At 39.7% G+C, this 24472-nt stretch overlaps 1 protein-coding gene across 8 annotated transcripts in view; it reads right to left on the bottom strand.

Annotated features, from left to right (window-relative positions):
* HERC2 (HECT and RLD domain containing E3 ubiquitin protein ligase 2) overlaps positions 1 to 24472 on the bottom strand; it is a 213435-nt gene that overhangs the window by 154032 nt on the left and 34931 nt on the right. For 7 of the 8 annotated variants that reach the window (XM_075200099.1, XM_075200106.1, XM_075200105.1 and 4 more), the window contains exons 13-24: positions 23972 to 24129; positions 22782 to 22895; positions 19969 to 20220; positions 17505 to 17698; positions 11986 to 12186; positions 11271 to 11493; positions 10109 to 10233; positions 9367 to 9545; positions 6770 to 6954; positions 6529 to 6684; positions 6254 to 6439; positions 5943 to 6113 (exon numbers count right to left, since the gene is read on the bottom strand). In XM_075200099.1, coding sequence (XP_075056200.1) covers positions 5943 to 6113; positions 6254 to 6439; positions 6529 to 6684; positions 6770 to 6954; positions 9367 to 9545; positions 10109 to 10233; positions 11271 to 11493; positions 11986 to 12186; positions 17505 to 17698; positions 19969 to 20220; positions 22782 to 22895; positions 23972 to 24129 — 2144 coding nt within the window. The remainder of the gene's footprint in view (positions 1 to 5942; positions 6114 to 6253; positions 6440 to 6528; positions 6685 to 6769; positions 6955 to 9366; positions 9546 to 10108; positions 10234 to 11270; positions 11494 to 11985; positions 12187 to 17504; positions 17699 to 19968; positions 20221 to 22781; positions 22896 to 23971; positions 24130 to 24472) is intronic. The other variant, XM_075200102.1, reaches the window with a different exon arrangement.

Raw genomic sequence — 24472 nt, 5'->3', positions numbered from 1 at the left:
ATCCCTCCGCTCTGGATAATTAGACAAATATTGATCTGACTAAATCCAGTGTGTGTAGCTTTCATTATCATCAGTTGGTTGCAAAACAAAAAATTATGGCAATTTGATTTCTTGATTGATATGAAAAGTGGACACCACTTTAGATAAGAAAACTGAATTAATCCTTAGTACTACCTTATTTGTAAGACATTTAGAAAGGGTGCTTTACACCACAAACCTTGTAAATCTAAAATGATAAGGGGTTATTTACCAAACTGCAGGTTTGAAAAACTGGAGATGTTGCCTATAGCAACTAATCAAATACTAGATATTCTGTAGCATGCACTACATAAATAACTAGAATCCGATTGGTTGCTATAGGCAACATCTCCACTTTTTCAACCCGCAGTTTAGAAAATATACCCCAAAGTCTTTTGAAGCCAATTTGGTATTTAGCAAGACACTGCACTGTGGTGTAGATACCAGCACCTTTAGCGGAGAGGGCCAGATCTCTGCCAACAACAACCTGCAAAAAATAAAGAATATGTACAATAGAAGCCAGAGCCTCATCAACTTTAGGCTCACACCACAGAATGAATTTCTTCTAAATTTTATAAGAGACCACTGAACATTCTTTTTTTTTCTTGCCTGTAGAGACATGTCAAATCACCTTCTCCAAGACACCTTTATTTCTCAGCATTGGTAGTTAAATCTCCATGCCATCAAAGACATTCTTCTACATTCGAATAAAGAATTGGGCCTTTGTATAGGAGGTCTGGACGAAGAGGTAGGAAAAAGGAAAACCACAGGCCTTTCTTAATTTTTTGATTATTTTTCGCGTGCAAGCAACAAGAGAAAATTGAGGGAAAACATAACCCAACTGAAACATACTTGATTGCCAGAGCATTTATCCCCTCTGTTCTTGGAAGCAATTTTGGAGCAATTTGGTGTTTTGATTTGTCTCATTATGTCTACCTGAGGGAGGCTGAATTTTCTTGTTCGCAAATGGATTATTTTCTAATGCCATCTCTTTGTTTATAATCTAGCTGTGTTGCAGCAGAAAGGCCATTATTTGACCTATCCTGAATCGGACAATGTACTCAGATTTACCAGTCACTAGAATGTCGTCCTGATAGGGCCAGAGAACAATCCACTCTTTTCGTAGCTCAGTCACCAGTTTCCCCTTGGTGAAAGATTTTGGGTATGTTGCAGATGACAGATGAACAGGAAGTACTGTCCAAGGGATTTCTGGTGAACTACAATAGGAATATGGAAGTAGGCACCCTGAAGGTCTATGTATGAGGGAAAAACCCCTTTGCCTATAGTAGTGAATATTGAATCTACAGACTCCATATAGAAATACAAGTCATTGAGTCTCTTTAAAATCTAGAACAGTAGGGAAAACCCCTGAGGATTTTCTAACCAGAAAACGTCTGGAATAAAAGCCTGTACTAATCTGGGCAAGAAAGGTCACACAAGCTTCCTGCAATGTTAGACTAATGTGTAAAGCTTTCACCGCCCCTGAAGGGGGTTCTGGATCTCACAAGGAAGTTTTCCCTGGAAACATGATGATGTTCTATCTTCTGACAATGTCTAGAACCCATTGATCTTGAATAGTATGTCCACTTTTTGCATATTCTTATCCTTCTGGCCACAGGTTTTAGTGAGGACTGAGCCAGAAAATAAGACATTGTAATTGTCTTTTGACCCGATCTCCCCCTCTGAGCCTGAACGCCCAAAAGTGTTGCTTGGTTGCAGCATTACCACCTTGTCTGATGCGTTGTCTCCCAGCTTATAACTTCTAATATCTTTGGAGTGCTGATGAGATGAGGAGGATGGGAAACACTCCACCTTTCGATCCTGTAGCAGGTTAGATTCCCCCTTAAGAAACTTGTGAATCATTAGTCTACTTTATTCATCCCCAAAAGACAAAAGATCCTTAAAAAAGGGGAGCATTGCTAGACTATGTTTAGATTGTGCATTTGCTGTTCATTAAGGCAGCAAGGTAGCTCTTCTAGCTACCACTGGTGAAGCCATAGTTCAGGCTAATAAGGTAATATTCCTGTCTGCATAACTTCAATGCTTTTTAGCAAATATTTTCCTGCATGTCTGTATGAAGAGTCTCACCGAATAAGTGCTGTAGCCATTGAAGACATAGCTACTCATGATTGCAAGGTAGTCTTAGAAGAAAGAAGATTTTTAAAACAACTTTCCATATTCATAGGAGCTCATAGAGGATCAGTCATCTAAAGCAGTGCTGCAAGGACCAAACGTCTGAAGATTTGGAGAATAAACTGGGAGGGCGGACTTTGTCCTCCCATCAGAGAAAAGATCAAATCCAGTTACGGGCCAAAGAGAACAGGACCCTTTGAGGCAAAACTACCTGAGAACTGCAATGCACTGCTGTAGTCTCAAGGGGGAATATATGATCACTTACATCCAAAAGGATGCAATGCACACATCGTCAGTTCAGTGATGGACTGAGCTAGCACCCTTGCCCAGGCCGGCTCTGCCATCTCCGTTGCATCACTGACTATCTCTCTCAATTCACTATACTTAAGCCACAAATTATACATCAAAGTAATGACTTATTAGTGCTAATCCTTTACTGTTCAGTGATTAAATAGCAGGATTTGTCCCATGTATTATATAGTGATTACATAACAGAATTCATCCAAATATCTTAAATGTCAGCTCATACAATTGCTTTTATAGATCACAATGATCACATGAGCGGAGCAAAATCATTTGTATGCACACATTTATCATTTCAGCATCGAACAGCGCATGTCATTAATCGTTAAACAGTAAATATAAAATTATACACATACACTTGTATGTATTCGTTGGTTGCAGTGCTCTACTAGTTATAATTCCACTACAAAACGGTTCAAATCTGTTACATATTGTTAGTTAGAAAGTAACAGAGAACTTTTAAATATAAAAAGTGTCTTATGTGCATAGATTACTGGTAAAAACAATTTTACCAACTAAGCAGCTAAAATAAGCGCTATTTATGGCACTAATGGTGAACAGCTTCTATTATGTCACTTATGAAAAGCTACTAATTAATAGCCAGCCATGTTGATTACTTGGTAAGCTATCCACATGAGCATGGGTCTCAATGGTTACTTGCTTCAATCAACCAACTGCATTTCTCAGTCACTGATTTGGAGTTGTGCCACCGTCCATAGTAATATTTAATAAAAATAATGTAACCAGACCTGCATAAATATGTTGAATGAGTGTGCTCTTAACAGCAGTTCATTAGTCTGCTCTGAGGCACCAACATTCATTAATTTGTGATGTCTTTTGTAGCATCGTAAGAGAAAGTCTTCATGACGTTACCCTGACGTACATTTATTGCTCAGGTCCGTTGATATATACGAGTCACATACAGAAAGACCAAGGGGAAAATTTATGAAGCTGAGAGTCTGAAAAAGTGGAGATATTGGCTATAGCAACCAATCAGATTCTAGCGGACATTTTGTAGAATGTAGTAAATAAAAAACTAGAATCTGATTGGTTGCTATAGGCAACATCTTACCAATCTTGTGTAAATTTATCAAGCTGTGGGTTTGAAAATGTTGAGAAGTTTATGGCCTTCCACCTAGATTTCTAGCTGCATGGCGTTTGTTCTAGTCCCAGATTCATGAGAGATACAGGAAACCCCATCTGCATTTCAGACTTTTGGTCTTGTAGGGGGAGGGGAGTGATGTGTCTGAATTCAAACTCCTGAAAGAATTTTCGTTGCTTGCTATGAACGGTAATTTGCTGTAATTTACAGGCATCTTGTCACCATTTATTTTGCTGTAAAATACCGGAAACGGAGAATAGCACCTTCCAACTGGAAAGGTATTTTAGGAGCAAGGTCTCAAAGCCCTGATTGTTCTATCTAGAGTCTCTTTAGGTAGAGTTGTAGGGAAGGAGATTCATTTATTTCTAGTAAAATTTTGATTAGCACTTTGTTTCTACTTGCCCTATTCCCCTGATCCACTCGATTTTCTTGCAGTTAGAGGATTTGTATTACATTTGGATTAGGTCTGCTTCTGATACTTCATTTTTCTATCCAGCTGGAGCTCCCGTTCACTGGTAGATGTTACGTTGGTCTTCAATATTGAATTGTCTTGTACTTCTATATGGACTGAGGAACTTGTTTCCTTCATTTTATTTAAGAGGAGTAAAATATATTTTCAGGTAATAGCAGTAGGGTATTTTCTTTCAATCCAGACTTGGGTGGTTAACATTGCTGCCTCACAGTGCTGGGGTAGTGAGTAATGGGGGAACAGGGACCTATCTGTATGGCGTTTGTATGTTCTCCCCATCTTTGCATGGGTTTCCTACGGGTGTTCCAGTTTCCTCCCACATGCCCAAAATATAAAAGGTAGGTTATTTGGCTGTTGACTAAAATGAACCCTATTGACTAAAATGAACCCTAGTGAGTGAGTGAGAGTGTGTGAGCGTGTATTTAGACTGTAAGCTTCAGTATAACAGGGACTTATGTGAACGGCAAACATTCTCGGTATAGTACTGCATAATATGGTGGTACTCTATAAATATATAATATTCAGTTTTAGGGAACATGATCTGTATGTGTCATATTGCTAATCCTTTTGTAGCCAACACATTACGGCCTGTTAGAATGGTGATTGGGAAGTAATGTCCCTAGAACCCACACATCTGACTATCTTAAATGCTGCTATGTTATTAATTGTATAAAATGTTAATAGTCCTCAGAGAGAACAGAAAGTAGACACTTGACACTTAGACCCACCAGATGGCACTGTTGGGCAAGGAGTAGAACAAACACTGGCTGGTTGAGGAGCAGTAATGCTTATACCAAAGATCTGAAGCAATCCACATGATGCAAAGGCAGTTTACAATTCAACACATGCAAGACTTTACTTATCTTTGGCAACAAAGACAAAAGCTATAATTTATCTCTTTGGATCAGGATAGACTGACTTGGGAGATGACAGCTAGGTAAATTTATGTTGCAGGGCTCAACTGGACAGTCGTCAAGCCTCTATTGAAGGTGTGATGCCATGGCCTGATCCAGGCAGGATTGTATTTACAAAAACAATCAAATACTTGTTACTAGTGTTCCAACCTGTAGCACCCCTTTTCTAGGATCTTGTCAGAAAAAGTGATGGTGCCTGTGAGGTTATGGTATATGTACATCAATGGCACCATCACTTTTTCTTGATTTAGTGGATTGTATTACTGTGTCCTCTTATCTGGATTTGCTGAGGGCAGAGTACATGCAGGGGAAGCATAATGCTTCAGCACTTTTGACTTCGGGATTACAAGGCCCTGGTCAAGATGGCCTCTCTGATGTAAGTGCTTTCACAGCAAGATTACTGCTGTAGTCCTCTATCAGGCAGGGTACTGTGGACAATGTTAATGGCCTCTCCCTGCAGACTATAGTGGATGTAATGAGGCATTACTACACCAGTTGGACCTCAACTTTTGGAGAGGCCTCTGCGAAGCCGTATTTTCGACCCAGTTAATGGATTAGGTCACTACTTGGGATATTGTGGGTCTCAAATTTGTAGAGAGCTCAATTTGGGGTAGGGAATGTATATAAAAAAAAAAATTAGTTTATTTAAATATGTGCCAGCCTTTATGTAGTGATATAGCTTTTTTTTTTTTTTTTTATTAACAAATTATATTACTTTATCATGTTGACTAAAATATTTTTGGAGAATATTTCTCTCGATCAATGCACTACCCAAAGCTCCCTTAAATAAAGTCTTACAACAGGAATTTTGTCACACACTAAAGAATATCGGGCTATGAAACCTATAATTTCACACTAGGTGCAAAGGAAACAGTCTGCATTTCAAGAATTTATAAACAATAAACATTGAAAATGGCATAAAATTTACATACAATAACCATTGAATATGGCATTTTAAAAAAAACATTTAAAAGTAAGTAAGTTATTAAAAAGCAATTCATACCAAGTATAGTATTAGCATGTAGTGACTGTGCTTGGAAGTCCTTGATGTCATAGACTTTTCCATCTATTACAGTCCAGAAACCTCCATCTTTGTTGTGGTTTTCCAAGTCTGCTTTGCGTATCAGAGTGACTTCCTCATTGTTCCTAGAACTTTGACCACTAAAAAATGTGCCTTTCAGGGGAAGAATCAGAAAAAAGAATTTCTAGACAAGTCATATATAGTCTTAAAAATCACTTTGCTATTTGAATGAATATGTATTCCAATGCTTACTTAATGAGATATATAGAGATATAAACAAAAGTGCAACCTACCCATGATGCCTGGCCAGGCCAAGTCCTCATTGTCATCTCTCTCTCTGCCTGGTGCAAGATGGTTAAATCTATCTAATGGTTCCAGAAGACTGGCTAGAAGAGGGATGGCGCCAGCTTCCTGCATTAGCCAGGCATTTTTACACAGTAGCAATACTGTGGAGACAACAAGCTCTGGAAGGAGAACACCTGGCAAAGACAAGACACATAAAAGAGCTTAATGATTGTCACATGCAGAAGAATCTCACATTATATGCCCCCTAGCAGATCTAGTTTACCTGTAAGATCCCCTGCCACAATACGAGCTACTTCCGCAAAATGTCTATGAGACATAGAAGCAATGTTGGTGGCAACAGGAAGTATGTCTCCAATGTGTGTGCATAAAAGAGCAGCATATTTCTTCAGTAAGGAACCAACACCTAAAAGATCAGGCGCTAAATGACAAAACATCAAAAGGATAAAACATCAAACCAAAGCTTACTGTGTTAGCAATTAGAGGAAAGCCTATTTAACATGTACCATGAGTATTTGTAGTTTGGTCCACAACGCTGCCTGGGTACAGCTTGCTGACAAGCAATCGTTGAAAACGCAGCAGGAGATCCATTGACGCCGACCTCTCCTTACTGAAGTGTTCTTGATCTAAGGTGGAGGAAATGCGTCGTGCCATATCTTTAAGTTTACCGATTGTCTGGGAAGCAATGTTCCTAGGGAGGTCAAAACATTAATTTATGGGGATTAAAGGAATAAATGAATATACCATAGAGAAAATAAAATTGGAGGCAAAACTTTAAAAGAGTCAATATGATTAGCTGTCTAAATGGCACTAATTCTTTAAACACTGCCATTTAGTATGTCCTAGAAGATAAAACTTCCTGTTTCTAACATAATGTAACCACCACCTGCTGAATAATTTCTGATCAGAATAATCTAGATATTCCACTGTGAATGGAAAGACTATCTACTTATATGATAGCTTTAAAGTTAAAACGGAAGCATCCATTTACAGACACGGTAGCAAACCCATGAGAAAACCTAGTTCCCTTTTACAGAGAATTAGAAATCAATATTAAGCAGCTAAAATTAAGCTCTGTGTTAAGATTAATTTGATGAAATGGTAAACAGCATCAGCTGAGCTATCAAAATCGTCAAAAGCCACCATTGGAGAGAAAATTATAAAGTATACAACGCTAGGTAAAAATGCCAGTTGTATGAACAGAATCAACGCACAATCAGAATATTTTAAACAGTAGTGTATATCACAGAAAGAAAATACAATAGTATTTTCACATTTAATTGGCAGACTTTAATATTTGAACTTACATTAAACGCTTTTAAAGTATTTATATATATACACCTTGGGGATTAAATGAAGGATGTGAAATAACACCATTTCTATGAATTTTCATCTGTTTAAATTGTCCTCTAAAATATCTGAAAGTAATGTGTCTTTTTTGTGGCCCGCCTGTTTTTTGTCTTCTGTTTTTTGAGAGGAGAAATTCCTTTCAAGAAATCCTTTTGTTATTTTTATTATTATGGCTATTTTTTATTACCATGGCTATTTTTAATAGTTATAGTATATTGTTTTAAATTGCGTATGTACGAATTGGTATATTAGCCTGTTATATAATAGATCTTGAAATGATTGTTAATTTGTGCACTTACTAAAATTATATCAAATTAGTGGAGAGTGTTCCACCTGTGAATAAATCAGTCACTCCCTAGAAATAGGTGAATTGTGATACAATGATCCACGCCTCCTGACGAAGTCCTAAGGGATGAAATGCGTAGAGGTGATCGTGGAGACTCTCCGATTTCGAGCTGCTTCAAATAGTGCCGTTCGTATGTGAATATCAGAATTGAGCTGTTGTACTATTTATGCCTGAATACCTTTACCATCTGGTACGTGCTATTTTAATGTTTGGAATAAAACATTTTACTTGGATAATACACTATTGAAGCGCCCCTGTTTTGTTGATACTATAGAGAATATATATATATATATATATATATATATATATATATATATATATATATATATATACACACACACACACACATACATATATACACATATATACACATACATACATATATATATATATACACACACACACACACAAGTTAACCCGTGCATGATACTCATGCATTCTAGTCAAATCAAGCTACTTAAGGTCTTAAAAAGGTTCTTGTCATGCATTTGGACCTAGCCCAGGCCTCCTCAGGGGGAAGAGCTTTAGTTCCCGACGCAAGCGGCCTTTTTAATGTGTGTTCATGAGGTAAAATTACCTCACGAAAATGAGTTTGACCCCTCAACTCGTAAATTTAGCCTTTACTACCCCTCCCACGGGGGAAAGGGGGGATGATGGAAGTTAACTGACTTGACTATTCTAATTTTTTTGTCAAATAATGTCAGTATACAAAATTTCAGGTCAATTGGATGAGCCCTTTCTGAGAAAATTGTTTTTTCCCACACACACACACGCCTCTACACATGTGTGTTCATGAGGTAAAATTACCTCACGAAAATGAGTTTGAGCCCTACCAAATTTCAGCCCTTTTTGAATTTTTTTCCCCACACATACTAAGAATTCAGTAGGTCAGTGTTTAACTCTGCCCAGCAGGTGGCGCTGCAACTTGGTGTTTTTTTTCCACACACACACAGACAGACAGACGCCACTAAGCATATATAATATATATATATATATATATATATATATATATATATATATATATATATATATATATATATATATATATTTATATATATACACATATACACACACACATATACACACACACATATATACACACACACACTTATACATACATACGCACACATACACTCATTATGCAAGGGCTCTTCCCATATTAATATACCATTACTTCGCAAAGGTATATAAATGGTATAACAGTGATGATTAGTGTGGTGTTCAATATCTCCCTTTTGGGGTGAGGTGTATTGAGCGAGCCTCAAATATCCAATTGCTCCCTTTATCTCACATTAGATGTATCACTTCCTAGTACCACTGTCGTCTCGACTCCATACTAAATCCCATCAAGTCACAGTTAAACTATACAACAGCAAAAATCTAACAGGAGCACAATGTGATCATTACCTCAGTAATTGCTGTATGAGCTGCACTAAGGGCAAGGTCTGCTTTCCAGCAGACTCATAGATGCCTGTGTTTATTAAATCTTTATCCAGTGTGGTGCTGCACCTGTGCTGTGAGGACACATTGGCTTCTTGCTCATCAATTTCCTTCTCTTTCTGTGCCTCTTTCTTTGCTTCAATATCCTATAAAACATGTTATACAGTAACAGATTAAGATAATTTAAACGCCTTAAACCCAAATTCAAAATTATATCTATCTATCTCTATATATCCACACGCACTGAACATTCCTTTATTTAAATTATCTTCCACAGGGATAACAACTATACCTTAACGTAGCTTTAAATATACAATGAACAGAGAATGCATTAGTGGTTGTATTTTTCATACCGTAAGACTAAATTAGATATTATATTTGGGCAGTGTAGGAACCTAACACTACAAGCTCTCAAAAAAATGGGGGCTATTCAATTCAGCGCAGTGTGTCCAAGGAACAGACAACGAAGACACATCGCGCAGAAGTTCAGGCTGGAATCTCTGCTAAGAAAAAAAAAAAAAAAAAAAAAGAGAGTAGAAAGGATGGGAGGAAACCACCATACCCCAAACCTTTACTTAGGAACTTGCAGATACCAATCACAGGAAATTTGAATACATTTAGCAAAATAGAGGTTTGGGCAATTTAATTCTAAAACATCTAAAAATAAACCCTGAAAGGGGTATACATTCCATATGCAGCTCTGCTGTACCTGAATCTCTGCTGTTATTGCAGTGTTTAGTGCACACTCTAAGCCTCCATCAGCCATCAAACTGCTCACCAACAGATCAATCATAAAGCGCCTCCCAGGACTTATTGTCATTTCATTTCCAGAAGCTATACATAAAAAGAAAAAGAAAAATATAGCCTGGTACATCATAAAATGATGTAGCAATTTCTATACAAAATATATATAATTATTAGACTGGCTACTGAAGTTACAATAGGATCAACTTGTAGGTCTCTGTAGCATTACTGTACAAGCAAAAAAAAAAACAAACACAGAAAGTTCATCCAAACAAGTCTATAGTGTAGATTACATGAAAAGCAGAAAATGTGTATTACAGAAAATGTATTAATTCTACAAGTAGCCTTATAGTGGGTAGGTCCTATCCCTGAGGTAATCCGAAGAGGAAGGTTACACTGAAATAGAGACTAATGTGTTAAGGCTGGGTAGACATTACAGTGTTTTCAGCTGATTATTAGGTCAAATCAGACGATAAACAACCAGTTGGCCAGATATTACGTTAAGGTGTACGCTTCAACAATAAACAATTATCGTTACAAAGCCCATTGTATCGTTGAAAATTTTTTAAACTGTACTAAAAATCTCGTTCATCGCTGGTTAACATTGTTCCATCCCACAGTGTGTTTGCACTCACAATCAGGCTCTCTATAGAGTTTACAGAGTCATGATCTTTTCAGCCGATTGTTATGACAGATGAAGAGCACAGATCTGAAGGTAAATCTTGTAAAACATGTATAGTGTGTAGACATGAATCGACATGCTGATTGGGATTTTTTTTCCTTTTTTAAATTTAAATCAGTCATCCGTAAAATCGTTATACATAACACATCAGGAGAAAATTTCTGTAGTGTGTGCCAAGCCTTAGACATGGGATTCAAACACAAAAATTTCTTAAGGGTGTGCGTGAGATAAGGCAATGAGAGAAAAGGAAAGCAGAGCGGGTGATCTGGAATACATCTAAAGTGTATTTTACATTTACTGCAGTGCTTAGATTTTTTAATATGTGCAATGTACTACACACAAAACCAGATGGTTTATGGAAAAGATACTCAAGTTCACACATTAACAAGACGAGAAATAAAAACGTAGCTATCAATGCATTTACAAACTCACGTACTACCCATACCTGCATTTGGTAAGAGGGCTGACAGTGCCCTGGCTCTTTCCTCAGCAGTAGGAAGGAGAACGGACCAGCCACTCTGTAGCACTGCTTGGGCAGCTGACTGCACAGTGTTTAGCACTCCAGCATTACTGGCTAAAGTGACCACTGTCTGCTTCAAACTGTTCAACAAGGTACTTCCAAGGCCCAGACACTCAGAATCTACTTGGTGGCTAATGGCTGCATGCAACTGGGAGAAGAGGTAAGAAGTAAATGAGTCAATAGAGTGAGCATATAAGCAGTACCGTTAGGGGGAAAAATTCAATTATCCGAAAAGTGCTGCAGGACTCTCCCAATGTGCTCCTGCGCACACTTCCTGTTAATACGGTACTGAAATCTTCCCTCAGTTTAGCTTGCACCTCTATGAGAAGATTTCAGGCCAGACTGGCGTATCTTTGCGGGAAGTTCTGGCAGCACTTTGCGCACAATTAAAAATCTACGCTTAGAGTCCAATTTCAATATAAAAAAAAATTGTGTACATAAAACATTATTGCAAAGCAAATTAAGTTTACAAAGTGATGTGTAAGAACAAGTTGTGCAAATGTTAATGAATAAAATTGTATATCCATTACAAAGACTTCAAGCAAAACAGAGGTAAAATTAAAGAGGACCACAGGACATCTTTAAGATAAAATGTCCAAACAGATCATTAGTTGATGTAAATCTTGAAAATTGGTAGTACCTGCAACCGAAGAAGATTGAGTGTAGCTACAGCCATACATTCCTTCTCTTGCGGAGGCGGCCAGTCTGAGCTGCCATCCATTCCTTCACTAACTTGCCGCAGGAGAAGATCAAGTTGTTCAAAAGTCATGGGACACACATCGACCACAAAGGGTACACGCAGACCAGTGGACCATTCAGAGCAGGAAGACCAGGCAAAACTCTGCACACAAAAAAAAAAACCTCACTTATTACTAATTATACACATTAGTACATAATATGCTCTTTGAATGAAATTACTATGTTCGTGTCCGAAATTGAATGAATGATCTTGGCAGAGGTAACTGTCAATCGTTTGCAGTAAAGAAAAAACAAAATGATGTTGAGAAGCGGAGAAGTGCAACTTATTGACAGTTACAGCTGCCCATTAAACAAATGCTGTCCAAAAAGAAAACTAAACAAAATAAATTAAAAAACAAACAGCATTCCCCCTTTTCAAATCCTCAACCAGCAACAACGGTAGACAGCCTGGGCTGCTATCACTGTAACAGGAAGGCCACAAGTGTGAGGTCCCGCTGGTATAGTGAAAACCAGCCATAGTCTGTTTAATGCTGTGTTGGTGCCTCTATGAGTAGCGGTATGACACACGAAAAAAAAAATCACCACCAATAGGCTATCAGCCGTGCATTGAAAAGTGCATGGTTTAAATCCAGCCCATCTCAGTTGTGGAGGCTGGGGTAATAAGCAGGATTAAGGGTGGGGTGTCCAGATTCACAGTATGCTTAGTGGCAGCTGCACTCTCCCCTAGAACCAGCCACCTTACAGTGCGCTGCCACGGATTGTCCTGGTTCATTCCTCCTCTCCCCTGGTTTTGGGGTGAGGTTTAATCATTTAATGGTGTGTGAGAACTATCAATTTATTGGTGTGGAGATGGTTGGAGGCTATTTACTGTAAAAGTGATGTCATAGTGACTTAATTTACGTTGGGGTGATCGGCCCATTAATTTATGCCGTGGTGATTTGATATTAATTGAATGTGGGGCTGAATTTGGCTAGAAAGAGGGCTATTAGATGTGATTACTATTAATGTCAGGGCTTGTTGAAAGCAATAGGTCTATTTATGAAGTGCATATTCAAATTAATGCTGGGGCAGAATGCAAGAAGTGAGGCCTCAATATTACACATGGGTGTTATTAATTGAACTTTAAATATGGTTGGGGGAGGGAAGCCTAGAATGTTTAATCACCGCTAGGCTTTCCATATTTCATGTACCTATCCTATACCCAAACAGGGCAGAACATCCAAAGATACAGACAATAGCAAAGGAGACATGCGCAGGTTGTGAAAGCCGCACACGAATAGTAGGAGAGAGCAGCGGTCTGCCTACCGTCATGAATCTAGTGGGGCAGTCTCTATTTTGAGTGATTGTCCTGCTCAGTCATGACTGCAGGTACAATTAGTAGTTATGTCATGCTTCACACTGCTCTGCTTGTGAAGGGATGCTGCATGCACAAGAAAGGAGTACATGCAACATTGCCCATGTACATGAATGGGATAGAAAGGGGTTCACACTGTCTGAAGTGATAGCCACACCCCTTGCAGGCTGGTCACGCCCAGACTATTAAAATTTATTAAGACGAACTCAAAGAGCAGCCAGCACTGAGCTGACCAGCTTGGGCCGATTTTCACTATAGCTGGGGGACCACACATCAGTATTCTCCCTGCTACATTGGAAAGCAAGCTTGTAGTGGGTTGGGGAGGTGACATGCTGCCTTTTTATTATTATCAGCAGTTCTTCAGCCAAGTATGGGGTTTTTTTTTTGGTTTTTTTAAAGCCAGTGTCTGGATTACCTCCCGTCAGACCTCAGAGTGTGCCAATACATTCATTTAAAATTAAGTGTTTTAGTTATTTTATATCACTAGCATTTGTCATTCAGTTTGAACTATAGATCTCACAGGAAATTCATATTTACAATGGATCAACAGCAAACCATACAGTTAGCTATGCTATTTCAAGCAAAACAATGGTTTGGGGTTTAACATTAACACTGGGCAAATCTGCTGCCCTCACATCAGCCATGCAGTAGGATTTCTAAATGTCTAAGGTTAAATAGTTTAGGGCTTGCTATATCTGTAATGTATATGTAGTAAATAAATTAAGTATCATAATGGGTTGTTCAGGCATCACAGAGAGTCTTCTTTGAAAGAAGATAGAAAAAGCCAACCCCTGACCTTTAAGAGAACTAAGGTGCAAACCATCATCCAGGCCGGCCTGCAAGAACATGAGCAACTTGGACAATCAAAAAGAAGAAGAGGTAGGAAACCCCTTCTTTTCACAACAGGCAATATAAGTCTTCCAGTCTCTATGATGTATCTTGGATGAATCAGTTTTACATGCTGAAGCATGGTCTAAACCATGTACTCAGACAACCCCTTAGCTCGAGGGAACATGGCCTCAGTCCTGCCGTTAAAGCCAGATGTTCCAAACCTTGATGACAGAATGGACCTGGAGATAACGAGTCTGGGCATAGCGGCAGACGGCACGACTGCTCCATGCTGTGAATCATCGACCACAAAGACTCCATAGTGAACCTGGGTACCCTGACCTGAGTGTTCAATAATTTCAGGTCCAGAAAGGGGTCTGAACAAGCCGTCCGGTTTAACTGGCACCGGAAAAAAGGCTGGAATAACATCCCAAAACATTTAGTGAATCCCACACCGGAATAACCACTCCAGAATAAATCAGGGTTTGTATTACCTCTCGCAGAGCCAGTCACTTCATGGAAGCTCCTATCACGCCCGCCTCCAAGGCCACCTCCCCTAAAAAATCTATAGCCCTCTGAATTTGCTCCACCAACGAAAGCAGTTCAGAAGACTGTCTCCTTTGGCCAGCCTTGCAACTGGAGCATCCACATGTGGAGGCACCTCCCATTTTGCAAGAAGCTCAGGAGGAAAAGGATAACACAGCTGCAGCTGACGAGACATCTGGAACTTTCGAGGTGCAGCCAACAAGTCTTCCAATTGGGAAGAAGCGGGAAAAAGCCAAAGATTGCTTTGTCCACTGTGCAAACAGGAAACGCTCTGCAGTCACAGGGACAGCCGCCTCAGAAATGTCAAGTACCTGACGCACAGCCTTTATTAATTCCTCCACACTCCGATGTTCAGAATGAAGCTCCTCCACCACAGAAGGAGCGTCCATGTCACAAACCACCGCTAATTCGTCCCCCTCCTTGGAAGAACAGTCAGAATCTGCCTCACTTCCCTGCAGGGGTGCCGCCACCTGCATGCGCTTATGTGAGGAGGAGGGTACAGCAAATTGCAACCACAGAAGCATCCGCTCTAAGAAACCAAACCCTGTACTGAGTACACAGGCCCAGGTACCCAGGTTAATCAGAATCAGCCCCCACAGGTCCAGCCAGACCCTGAATTAGCGAACCAGGAAGAGAATCCACCTCACTCGCCACAGAGGAAGGGGAATTCAAAGAAAAACTGCACCAATTGGGCAAGTTTAGCCACAGTATTGGAAAGAGATCGAGCTCAGGCAGGCTACGGCGAGTCAGAACCTCCTGGTGCACACGAAATGCGATCCTGAGAGTTACAGGCTACACACATGACACGTGCACGTGACTGTCCGGACAGTAACTTAATATTTCAGGCGGCACACAGGTGAAATTTACCATAGTTACCAAAGCCTTAACCAGCATGGATTTTTCCCCTTTAACAGATGAGACAAAACACACAGATAAAACAGTAGAAGTCACAGTAAATAAGACAAAACAGCACATAAATCAAGTACAGAAACGGAACCAGCAATACAGTCAAGCAGCCCCAACAGTCTAAAGGACAAAACCCTGGGGGGGGGAAAAAAGCTGGAGTTGTAAAATGAGTGTCTATTCTGGTGTCTGCACACAAGGGAGTGAGACTGCCAGCACTGAATTGGCAGCCGCACAGCTCTCCACCAATCCATTGCCTAGCAGGGCTCATTATCTCAGTGACCCTAGCCTGACTCCACCAAGCATAATTTATTTTATATTTGAAATAAAATGAATCCAGTGGCTGTCCCTAGTAAGAGGCATTATAACTTAGGGGACATACTGTAGATTTTGCTAATTGTGCTGAGAGAGGGTATACTTACCTGCTGCCATGCCTCCTCACACAGTGAACCGTGGCTGCTGGTATGCAGAAGCAGCACAGGACGACGGGCACAGCCTGCAGCGACCATGCCCGGCTCCTAGGACACAGAGAGAACTTTGGGAGAGGGGGACTTGCAGCGGAGGGCACCTATACGGTACTTTCGATACACACCCCGCCCCCCTCCCCTCCAGACTGGCAGCCGCAGAGCTGAAAGCCTCAGATAGCAAAATAAATAAAAATGAACAATAAGAGAATTGGGCTGCTGCTCAAACAGGCCGTTCGACGGGCACTTAAAAACTAAACGGAAGAAACAGGAAGTGCGGTATTGAAAAGGAGGAGCTAGGGCTTAGTTAACAGACGTTTTTAAAGTGCCAGTTCACCCTGTCCTTCTCTATACCCCAAAGTCCCCGGTGTCCCCCAAATGAGGACAGAGAAATTTTGGAGACCCCAACAGGCTCAAACTGAGAAAGTTTGGGAACCACTGGGATACACAATAAAGTAAGCAGTTCCTGCATATGAACACAAATGTACCAGTTTTTTGGTAGAGAAGAGTATGTATAACTAATCATAAGAACATTTGGGCTTGACTTTAGGTCTGATTTTCAGCTTTATTATGCAATTTCTGGGCAACTGCCCTTCCCACTGGCTTCCCAACACAGTACACAAACCAGCCTTTGTATCACAAAAAGATTTTAAGTATATTCTTTTCTCCTACGTCAATGCTTTGAAGAAAGGGAGTGCTAGTGACCACCCACAGGATGACACCAACAGCAAAACAAATGTTGACAACTTCTTCTCTACAGACAGTTAAGCAATCATTAATTTACAAAATGTAGTAAAAAGTGTGCACATCCATGCATAACCCATTATAAGCCGATAGCTTGAAGTATACCTCACTTTCCAATCACCGATGGCAAGTGTAGGTGTAGCCAAGTAAATGAGGAGATTGAGGAATTTGCTTGCTTTTTATTTTTTTAAACAATCTTTCTCCTGTTGGTAAAACTTTTCATCAGGTCTAACTGAGAAAGTAGATTCAGCAATACATCTCTGATCTGGAAGTGGATGCAAATTGAAAGACAGCCTGTGTAGTGTTGCACACTGTGCAGAGACTACAAGCAAGAGAAAACAGGGGAGAGATATAGTGTTCAGGCTACAAACACCTAACCATTCTTAGCAGCTATATATCCCTGAAAGGGCAGTGAGAGAGAAGCAGAGAGGAAAGGAAATCAGGCCTGACCATATAACCATTACTATTAAATGCAAAATGTAAAATAAAAAGCAATGAAAATAAGTGTTGCCATGTCCCACGGTTTAAGAAGGAATACAATTTCTACTGATTAAAAGCAAAATCTGGTAAAATACCAGGCGTACAATACACATGATTAGAAAGAAAAGAAAAAGGCCATACCTGTGCAGGTCCACATGCAATTCCAACTATATGTTTACAGTCCAATCCCGGGAGAGCAGATGGCTCAGGTTTTGCAATACGTAATGTGTCAAAGTGCTGGCATTGATCATTGCACCCCCAGCTGTATACTTCCCCTGATTCAGTAAGTGCCAGGCAATGTGTGGAACCTACTGTTACATCAACCACCTTCTTGCCTGAAAGAAAAAAAAATCAATTGTATAGAGTCCACATAGTGCACTTACGTTATAATTACTTAGACATGTAAATCAAATCTTATTGAAACACATAATACAAGAGGATATTTAGGTTAAAAAAGTTGCTTATAAATTTAAAAATGTAATACTGATTTCATATCCATAGAAACTATAGAACGTTTGGTGTTCCACAAGAAACAAAATAACCCCAAATCTTTATTGGAGCATAGCTACCACTACAGTCAAATTGAGAGTGGTGCTATGTCATAATTACCCATTTGATTTTAGTGAGCAGTGACACATTTTCCAATAAACTGATTACCCACACATTCTATCTCAGTATAAGAGCTGGTCTTCTAAGGTGAAGCACTGGACAGAATTTTTATGAGAATGGTGGGATGTTTGTCAATCAGCTTTTAAAAAAAAGGATTTAACGGGACGCCGACTGCAAATTATTTGTGACTACTAGGATGCAGTACATTGGGAAACAAGAATTGACTCTGTCTCTTCCTGCCTAAAAATTTAGAGTAAGAACAAAATAATCCTTTTCTAATTCAACAGTATGGGGGCAAAAGCAGTGAGATTTCCCAGTCACGAACAAGAAGGAATGAATGCTTAAGAGAGCAGAACCAAAGCGACCTTCCACAGGCGTAGCACAATGCACTTTGTAAAAATTATAAAGCGGACAATTAGTGGCAGCTCTGCAACCCTCATTAGATGCCCCACGACGCTGGCCTAGGTCGAATGCGAGGCAAGTCCACAGGGAACCTGTATTTCTGCCACTGAATGGGTGAATCTGTCCTTGCATTCCCTCACTGTGCTCCTTATGAGGGCCATACATGGAATGCTTCCTGGGTCAGGATACTGATCTCTATCACCTCAAACAATATTGAAGATGTATTGAAAACGCATGGTAAGAATCGTTCTAAAGGAGGAAGACACTGAAGAACGCTGCCAAAACAGAGGCCAAAAAGAAAAAAAACAAATTCAGACACGTCGATACGGTCAGCGACAAATCTAGGAGCTACATAGTGAGCTGGAGGTGGTAATTCACCAGCTCCCTCTATCAAGCCTTCATTAACATAACATCCAGATATGAAACACACGATGCAGAGGGCTGAGGCTTCAAGGAATTGCACCATATCTGATTTGCACCCAAAAAGTGAAAAGGGCTCTTGCAGCTGAAGTTAACCAATTTGGGTTTATTTTGAAGAAGGAAATGTTCCCACCCAAGGCAACCTTAATTATCTTCTCCAGCATTGGCGAGAAGAGGACCATACATGAATAAGGCAGTGAAGACAGTAACTTTTATAAGAGCAGTTAGTGCGGCAAACTTTGAGCCACAGGACGCCATACTCCATGACTGAATTGTGTGAGAATCTGCATGTAGGATGCATCAGCTACTCCCTAGAAGTGCCATTATTAAATCCCTCTAGGAGTTTTCCCAACCAAGAGCCCATGGCTTTTGCCACCCAAGCGACTACAAAGGCAAGAGTGGACGGGTTTCCCTGTCCATCCCCCACACAAAGTGCAGGAATTATAGTTTAATGTCTGACACTATAGAGCCGAAAATTTAAATTAATTCACCAACTGCCCTGCATATGCTGCGGTAAATGTCATATATAACTCTGTCAGCAAAGTGTGCCTATGAATAATGTGACTAACAATGGTTTGAATGTTTGCAAGTGTTAAAGAAACTTTCCCCCTGGTGGTCCAGTGTGAGTCTGGCAGGTCAAGGTGGTGATGTGCTGCCAGCACTTGGGAACGGTGCTGGGAGACGAGGGTGCACCTGATCTCAGGAAACCATGCCGTTTAGGCAGATGATTTAAAGAAAAGTCATCCAACCCAGATTTAAGCTGAGTACACACTACAGGTTTTTCATCCAATTATTGTGCCAATTACATCCATGTAAATGAGGAAATGCAAACACACTCACAGCCAGCAGTGTCAGCAGAATTTTTATAGAGTGTGCAGAGTCACAAGCTTTTCAGCAGACGGTTATGAGAGATGAAGATCACAGATCTGTGTACACATAAATCTCCATGCTAATCGGAACTTGGAGATGTTGCTTATAGCAACCAATCAGATTGTAGCTTTTATTTATTTAGTGCATTCTACAAAATGATAGCTAGAATCTGATTGGTTGCTAAAGGCAACATCTCCACTTCGAACCCGCAGTTTAGTAAATAAAATATGGGAAAATATTTTTTACTTTAAAAGGCTACAGTGAGGTGGTTACAAACAAAGTTTTCATTTATTTTATTTCTTACCATGTAAGCCCCCCAGGAGCTTAGGATATCGAACATGTTCCTCTGTCCCATGTCCAAGCCTCTGATTGTCTCCTTTTCCCCAGGAATATACCTGGCCATCTTTGGTGATCGCAATGGAAAACTGGCTGCCACAGCGCACTTTCACTACATCCAGATCTTGCAGTTTTTCAATCAGCTTGGGAGTCTTGCAGCCATCACTACCTCCTCTGCCTAACTTTCCATAATCCCCATCTCCCCAAGACCAAACCTGACCTGAAATAAAGATAAAGACATTTAATCATCCAGCAAAAGCTTGTATTTTTGAACAAGAAAAGAAAGAAAATCTTATTATGGTGGGGAAATGTTTTACTACAGCAGGGATACAGGGAGAGAATGTCACTACTGAGGTGAAGGTAGCCAAAAGGGTTACAGTGGGCAGTGTGCAACTCACTACATAAGTGGCCATATTCTCTGGGGAGGCACATGAAAAATGTTACATTAGGGAAATGCCGAGTTATCCCATATAGGTGATTCAGGGTCAACATCGGTAATCTCGTACCTCCTGTATCATGTTCAATATTAAAATGCCTGAAGTAGGATCTCTTGAAACCCAGATACCCAACAAAGTCTGTACAGGGGGGCGGGAGGACCGCGCCCACGTCTCAAGGAAACCCCTTAAAGCAGCCATTGGGAACCACCAAACCACTCCCTGCACTAGTCGCATGGCAACATAAGCCTTTAAATTTGCAAGGGCCAAGATGGCGGAAGCACGGAATCTACACAATATGGCTATCTTAATTCGAGCACTCCGCTCCCCCTAGACCTGAAAGGATAAATGCTTATTTATTTTAGAAAACAGCAAGCCTGGGAGATATAAATTCACTCTCACCAACATGGGCAAATGTAGTCGTTTCCACGTTGAGGCTTAGGCTTGGAGATAACGGATTCCTGGGTCAATATTAAGCGGCATATAGTCAATAATATTTGAACTTAAGCGTCCATTGTAATGGATGAGGAGTAGTACCAACCGGAGGTCAGCCCCCTATGGTTAGGAAATATAGTTGACTTGGACCAATTATTTCGGAGGTCAGAGAACCCATCAAAATCATCCACAAGTTGTAGCAACGTGGTAAGAGATATGTCAGAATCTCTCAAAAACATCAGCATGTACTCAAAGAGCCATTTTGACAACACTGTACCCAGCCCATAGGTCATAAATACCAGTGTGTGCTTGAATCAAACACCCCAGGGAGTTCAATAGCAATGGCGAACAAGGACGGGGAGAGAGAGGACATCCCTGTCTTGTACATCTGCCCAATTCAGAGGGTGCAGTAGTACAAAAGCCATACCCAAGCTAAACTTAGGGCCAATCCTAAATCTCCTTATAACTTCCCAGTGAAAGTCCCACTTCACAGAGGCCTTGGCCACATCAAAGGACACAACCATAGTCTCACCCCATGACACCTTTAAATCTGCAAGTGAGTAAAATAGGCGTCTCAGGTTAATAGAGGTGACTTTCATTTTTAAAATTTTGGTGCGTAATCTGTGTTGTGGCTGGTTAGATGGGGGGCCTGAAAGAGAACACATAGAAAGTTCTGTGCAAAAGAACCCCACACCGATTGATCAGAGATATATCCTTATTAAAAGGGTTTTTTGTTTTTCTATTTTTAAATAATGAAAGTGACTTCACCTTTATTATAAATTTTATAGTAAGTGCCATCCTTTTATAAAACCAAAAATAAAAAATAGAGTTAGAAAATCAGTGGTGAGGGGGATTTGAACGCGGACTAAGTTCCACAGTTTATCAGATGATCACCCCACTAGAGCCTCTGCAACAATCAAGACATAAAAATCAGACACATTTTTAATGCCAAACACACCAGTTTTCAGTTAAGGGTGCAGAGCAAATGCTGTATAAACCATCCTCTACACGAGATTCAGAGCTCTGCGATATGAAATTGTCCTACAGCAGATAAAAGGACCATCCGCGTGGTCTGCCTGCCTTTTATCTAGTTTAGAGGGAAAGGTTTAACATACTTTTTTTATTGTCCTGCTCAATCATATACATGTAAAAACTTCCATCAACTTTATTTGATCTTCAAAAGAATGTTAAGGATCTCACCAACAACTATAAAGAAATGCACACAAATCACAATAATTTACAAGCCAAATGACAATTATTCAGCTGTAGACTGTATCAAGTTCCTTGCAATATCCTCACACAGCACACTTCTATTCTATCAAGTCCCATCAGAAATGACTGAGTGCTTAACAAAAAATAAATTCACCCACACCACATTGTTTACCTTCAGTTCACAAATGTGCAGTATTGTAAATTACACAATTATAGGACCCTTCCGTATGCTCTAAAATAAAATTGTTCAACTCATCCAATCTAAATTCTATACAAATGTCTTCCATGCAAATAAAGGTGTGAAGCGACTTTTACAGATATTCGAGTACGTTTGCAGCATAATGTGAACAAATTTTTATGTATTGCAATCTAGTAATGTCTCCATCATAAGCTACGGTACAAAGCTCTAACTTTATAAACTGGTTCTGCATGAAGTAAATAAGTTTAGTATATAGTACATTTTATTGTAACAGTGAGGAAGGCTTAAAAACACCTTGACAGACTGCTTATGCATTTATATAGGGAATTTTCTTGTCCAGAAGCCTTTTACAACTTATCTATTCCCTGTGCTTGCATATACAGTTTGTTAGATTTCATTTTTTGTTAATATTTACACAAAAATGTTAAACCTGTATATAAATCAAATTGTCTAAGTGTGAGCTCTACCCAAAATCTACAATCATATAAAGAATCAACTGACCATTCTCAGTCACTGCCAGAGTCTGTGCATCACCACTTCCACAGGAAACATCAACGACCTTAAGTCCTTTAAGTCCTGTTACCAACATTGGAACGGTCTGGTCCTCACTAGAGCCTACATGACGGAAGCAGAAACATTAGATAATTATACATTTTACTTTCATGATTCATTAGTACATACAGATGTAGTAGGAGTACATTGCTGTTGGACCATTGGGGTAGTGCAGCTCCTCTGGAAAGAAAAACAGCACACAGGAAATCACCCCCAAGTCAAAAAGTTATGGAAGAGCAATGCACGTAGAGGTGAACAGCACAACTGACAAACTCATAGGTGTCCGAATGCACTGTTCATCTAAGCAAAAGGTACTCCACCTCTACATCACTAGTTTTGATATAATCCAGTTTCATTAAATATAAATTCAGACTTACACTTGCTAACAACTTGGGTTATTTGTAGTGTATGGTTAGGAACATATGCTTTCAATAGATCTTATGGCATTCTTAGCAGAACATATAAAAAAGCTTTTATAGTGCAGCTAGTCAATTTTACTGTTCTATACTATAAGACTTATAACTATATACTGTATCAGATTGTGTCTGTTCTCCCAGGACCCACAACTATGAAAAGATTAATCTACAAAGAATAATTTGACAAAGATGTAGAGTGCAAATAGTGTTGTAGGGTGAGATACAGGGAATTCACACGGTAGCTTAAATGTGTATATATGCTTGTTTGGATTGCAAATGCAATCACAGCATTGAGATTATTTAAAGGTATTTGAATTTACAGAAAATTTCATATTCATTCAGACTTTAGATTGGATTGTCAACGCATCACTTTAAACAGCCGACATACTAGCTACACAGGTTCTGCAGTTGAATGAAGCTATTGTTTTAGTCACAAAACCCAAATAATTTAGATGTGTTAGTAAATACGAGTGATGAGAGAATTCTGACTGTAAGGCTAGTTACACATTGGACCATTGCACTCTCCCAATTCACACGCTTAGCTTGCCTACATATTGGAGGCACAATAAACTCATTTACAGTCACACAAGGGTTGAACCCTACCCACAACGTTGATAGTACTAGTGTTCATGTGATAGGAACTCGCACTTACACTCATGCTATGTGCACAAAGTGCTCATGTGTCATTAGCTTAAAGCGGTCTACAATAACTCCTTCACGTACCGTGCCCAAGTCTTCCATAGTTCCCACGGCCCCAAGTGTAAAGCTCTCCCTCAGCAGTGATCGCTGCACTGTAAGTGCTACCACATGCAACATGAACTACCTGCTTCCCAGACTGCTTTCCACACAGAGCAGAAATGAGCTTAGGCTCCTCTAACGAGCTGAAAAAAGAAATGGGGCATGTTTTAGAGAAAAGTAACAATGTATACATAAACTATTCCTCAATGTTCAATTTAAAAAGACATTTAGTGTGTTCTCTTTTGTACCCCTTTCCCCGCTGTAACATGCAAAATCTTAAAAAAACAATTCATGTATTGGTATTGTTCTGTTTTCTGCATTTGCTTTCATCCGTTTCCTTTCTAACAAAAGAGTTCTAAAAAAAATAAATAAAAAAAAACCACACATTTTAGGGGGAATTCAATTAGCCACGTAGTGTCTCCGGAACGTCCGTGAGACTCTACAAGGTGGAGATTGAACAAATATCCGCTCATTGCGATGTTTGCA

This window comes from Mixophyes fleayi, chromosome 2, assembly GCF_038048845.1.
Source record: "Mixophyes fleayi isolate aMixFle1 chromosome 2, aMixFle1.hap1, whole genome shotgun sequence".
NCBI classification, from domain to species: Eukaryota; Metazoa; Chordata; class Amphibia; order Anura; family Limnodynastidae; genus Mixophyes; species Mixophyes fleayi.
This window is presented reverse-complemented; position numbering and strand designations above follow the sequence as displayed.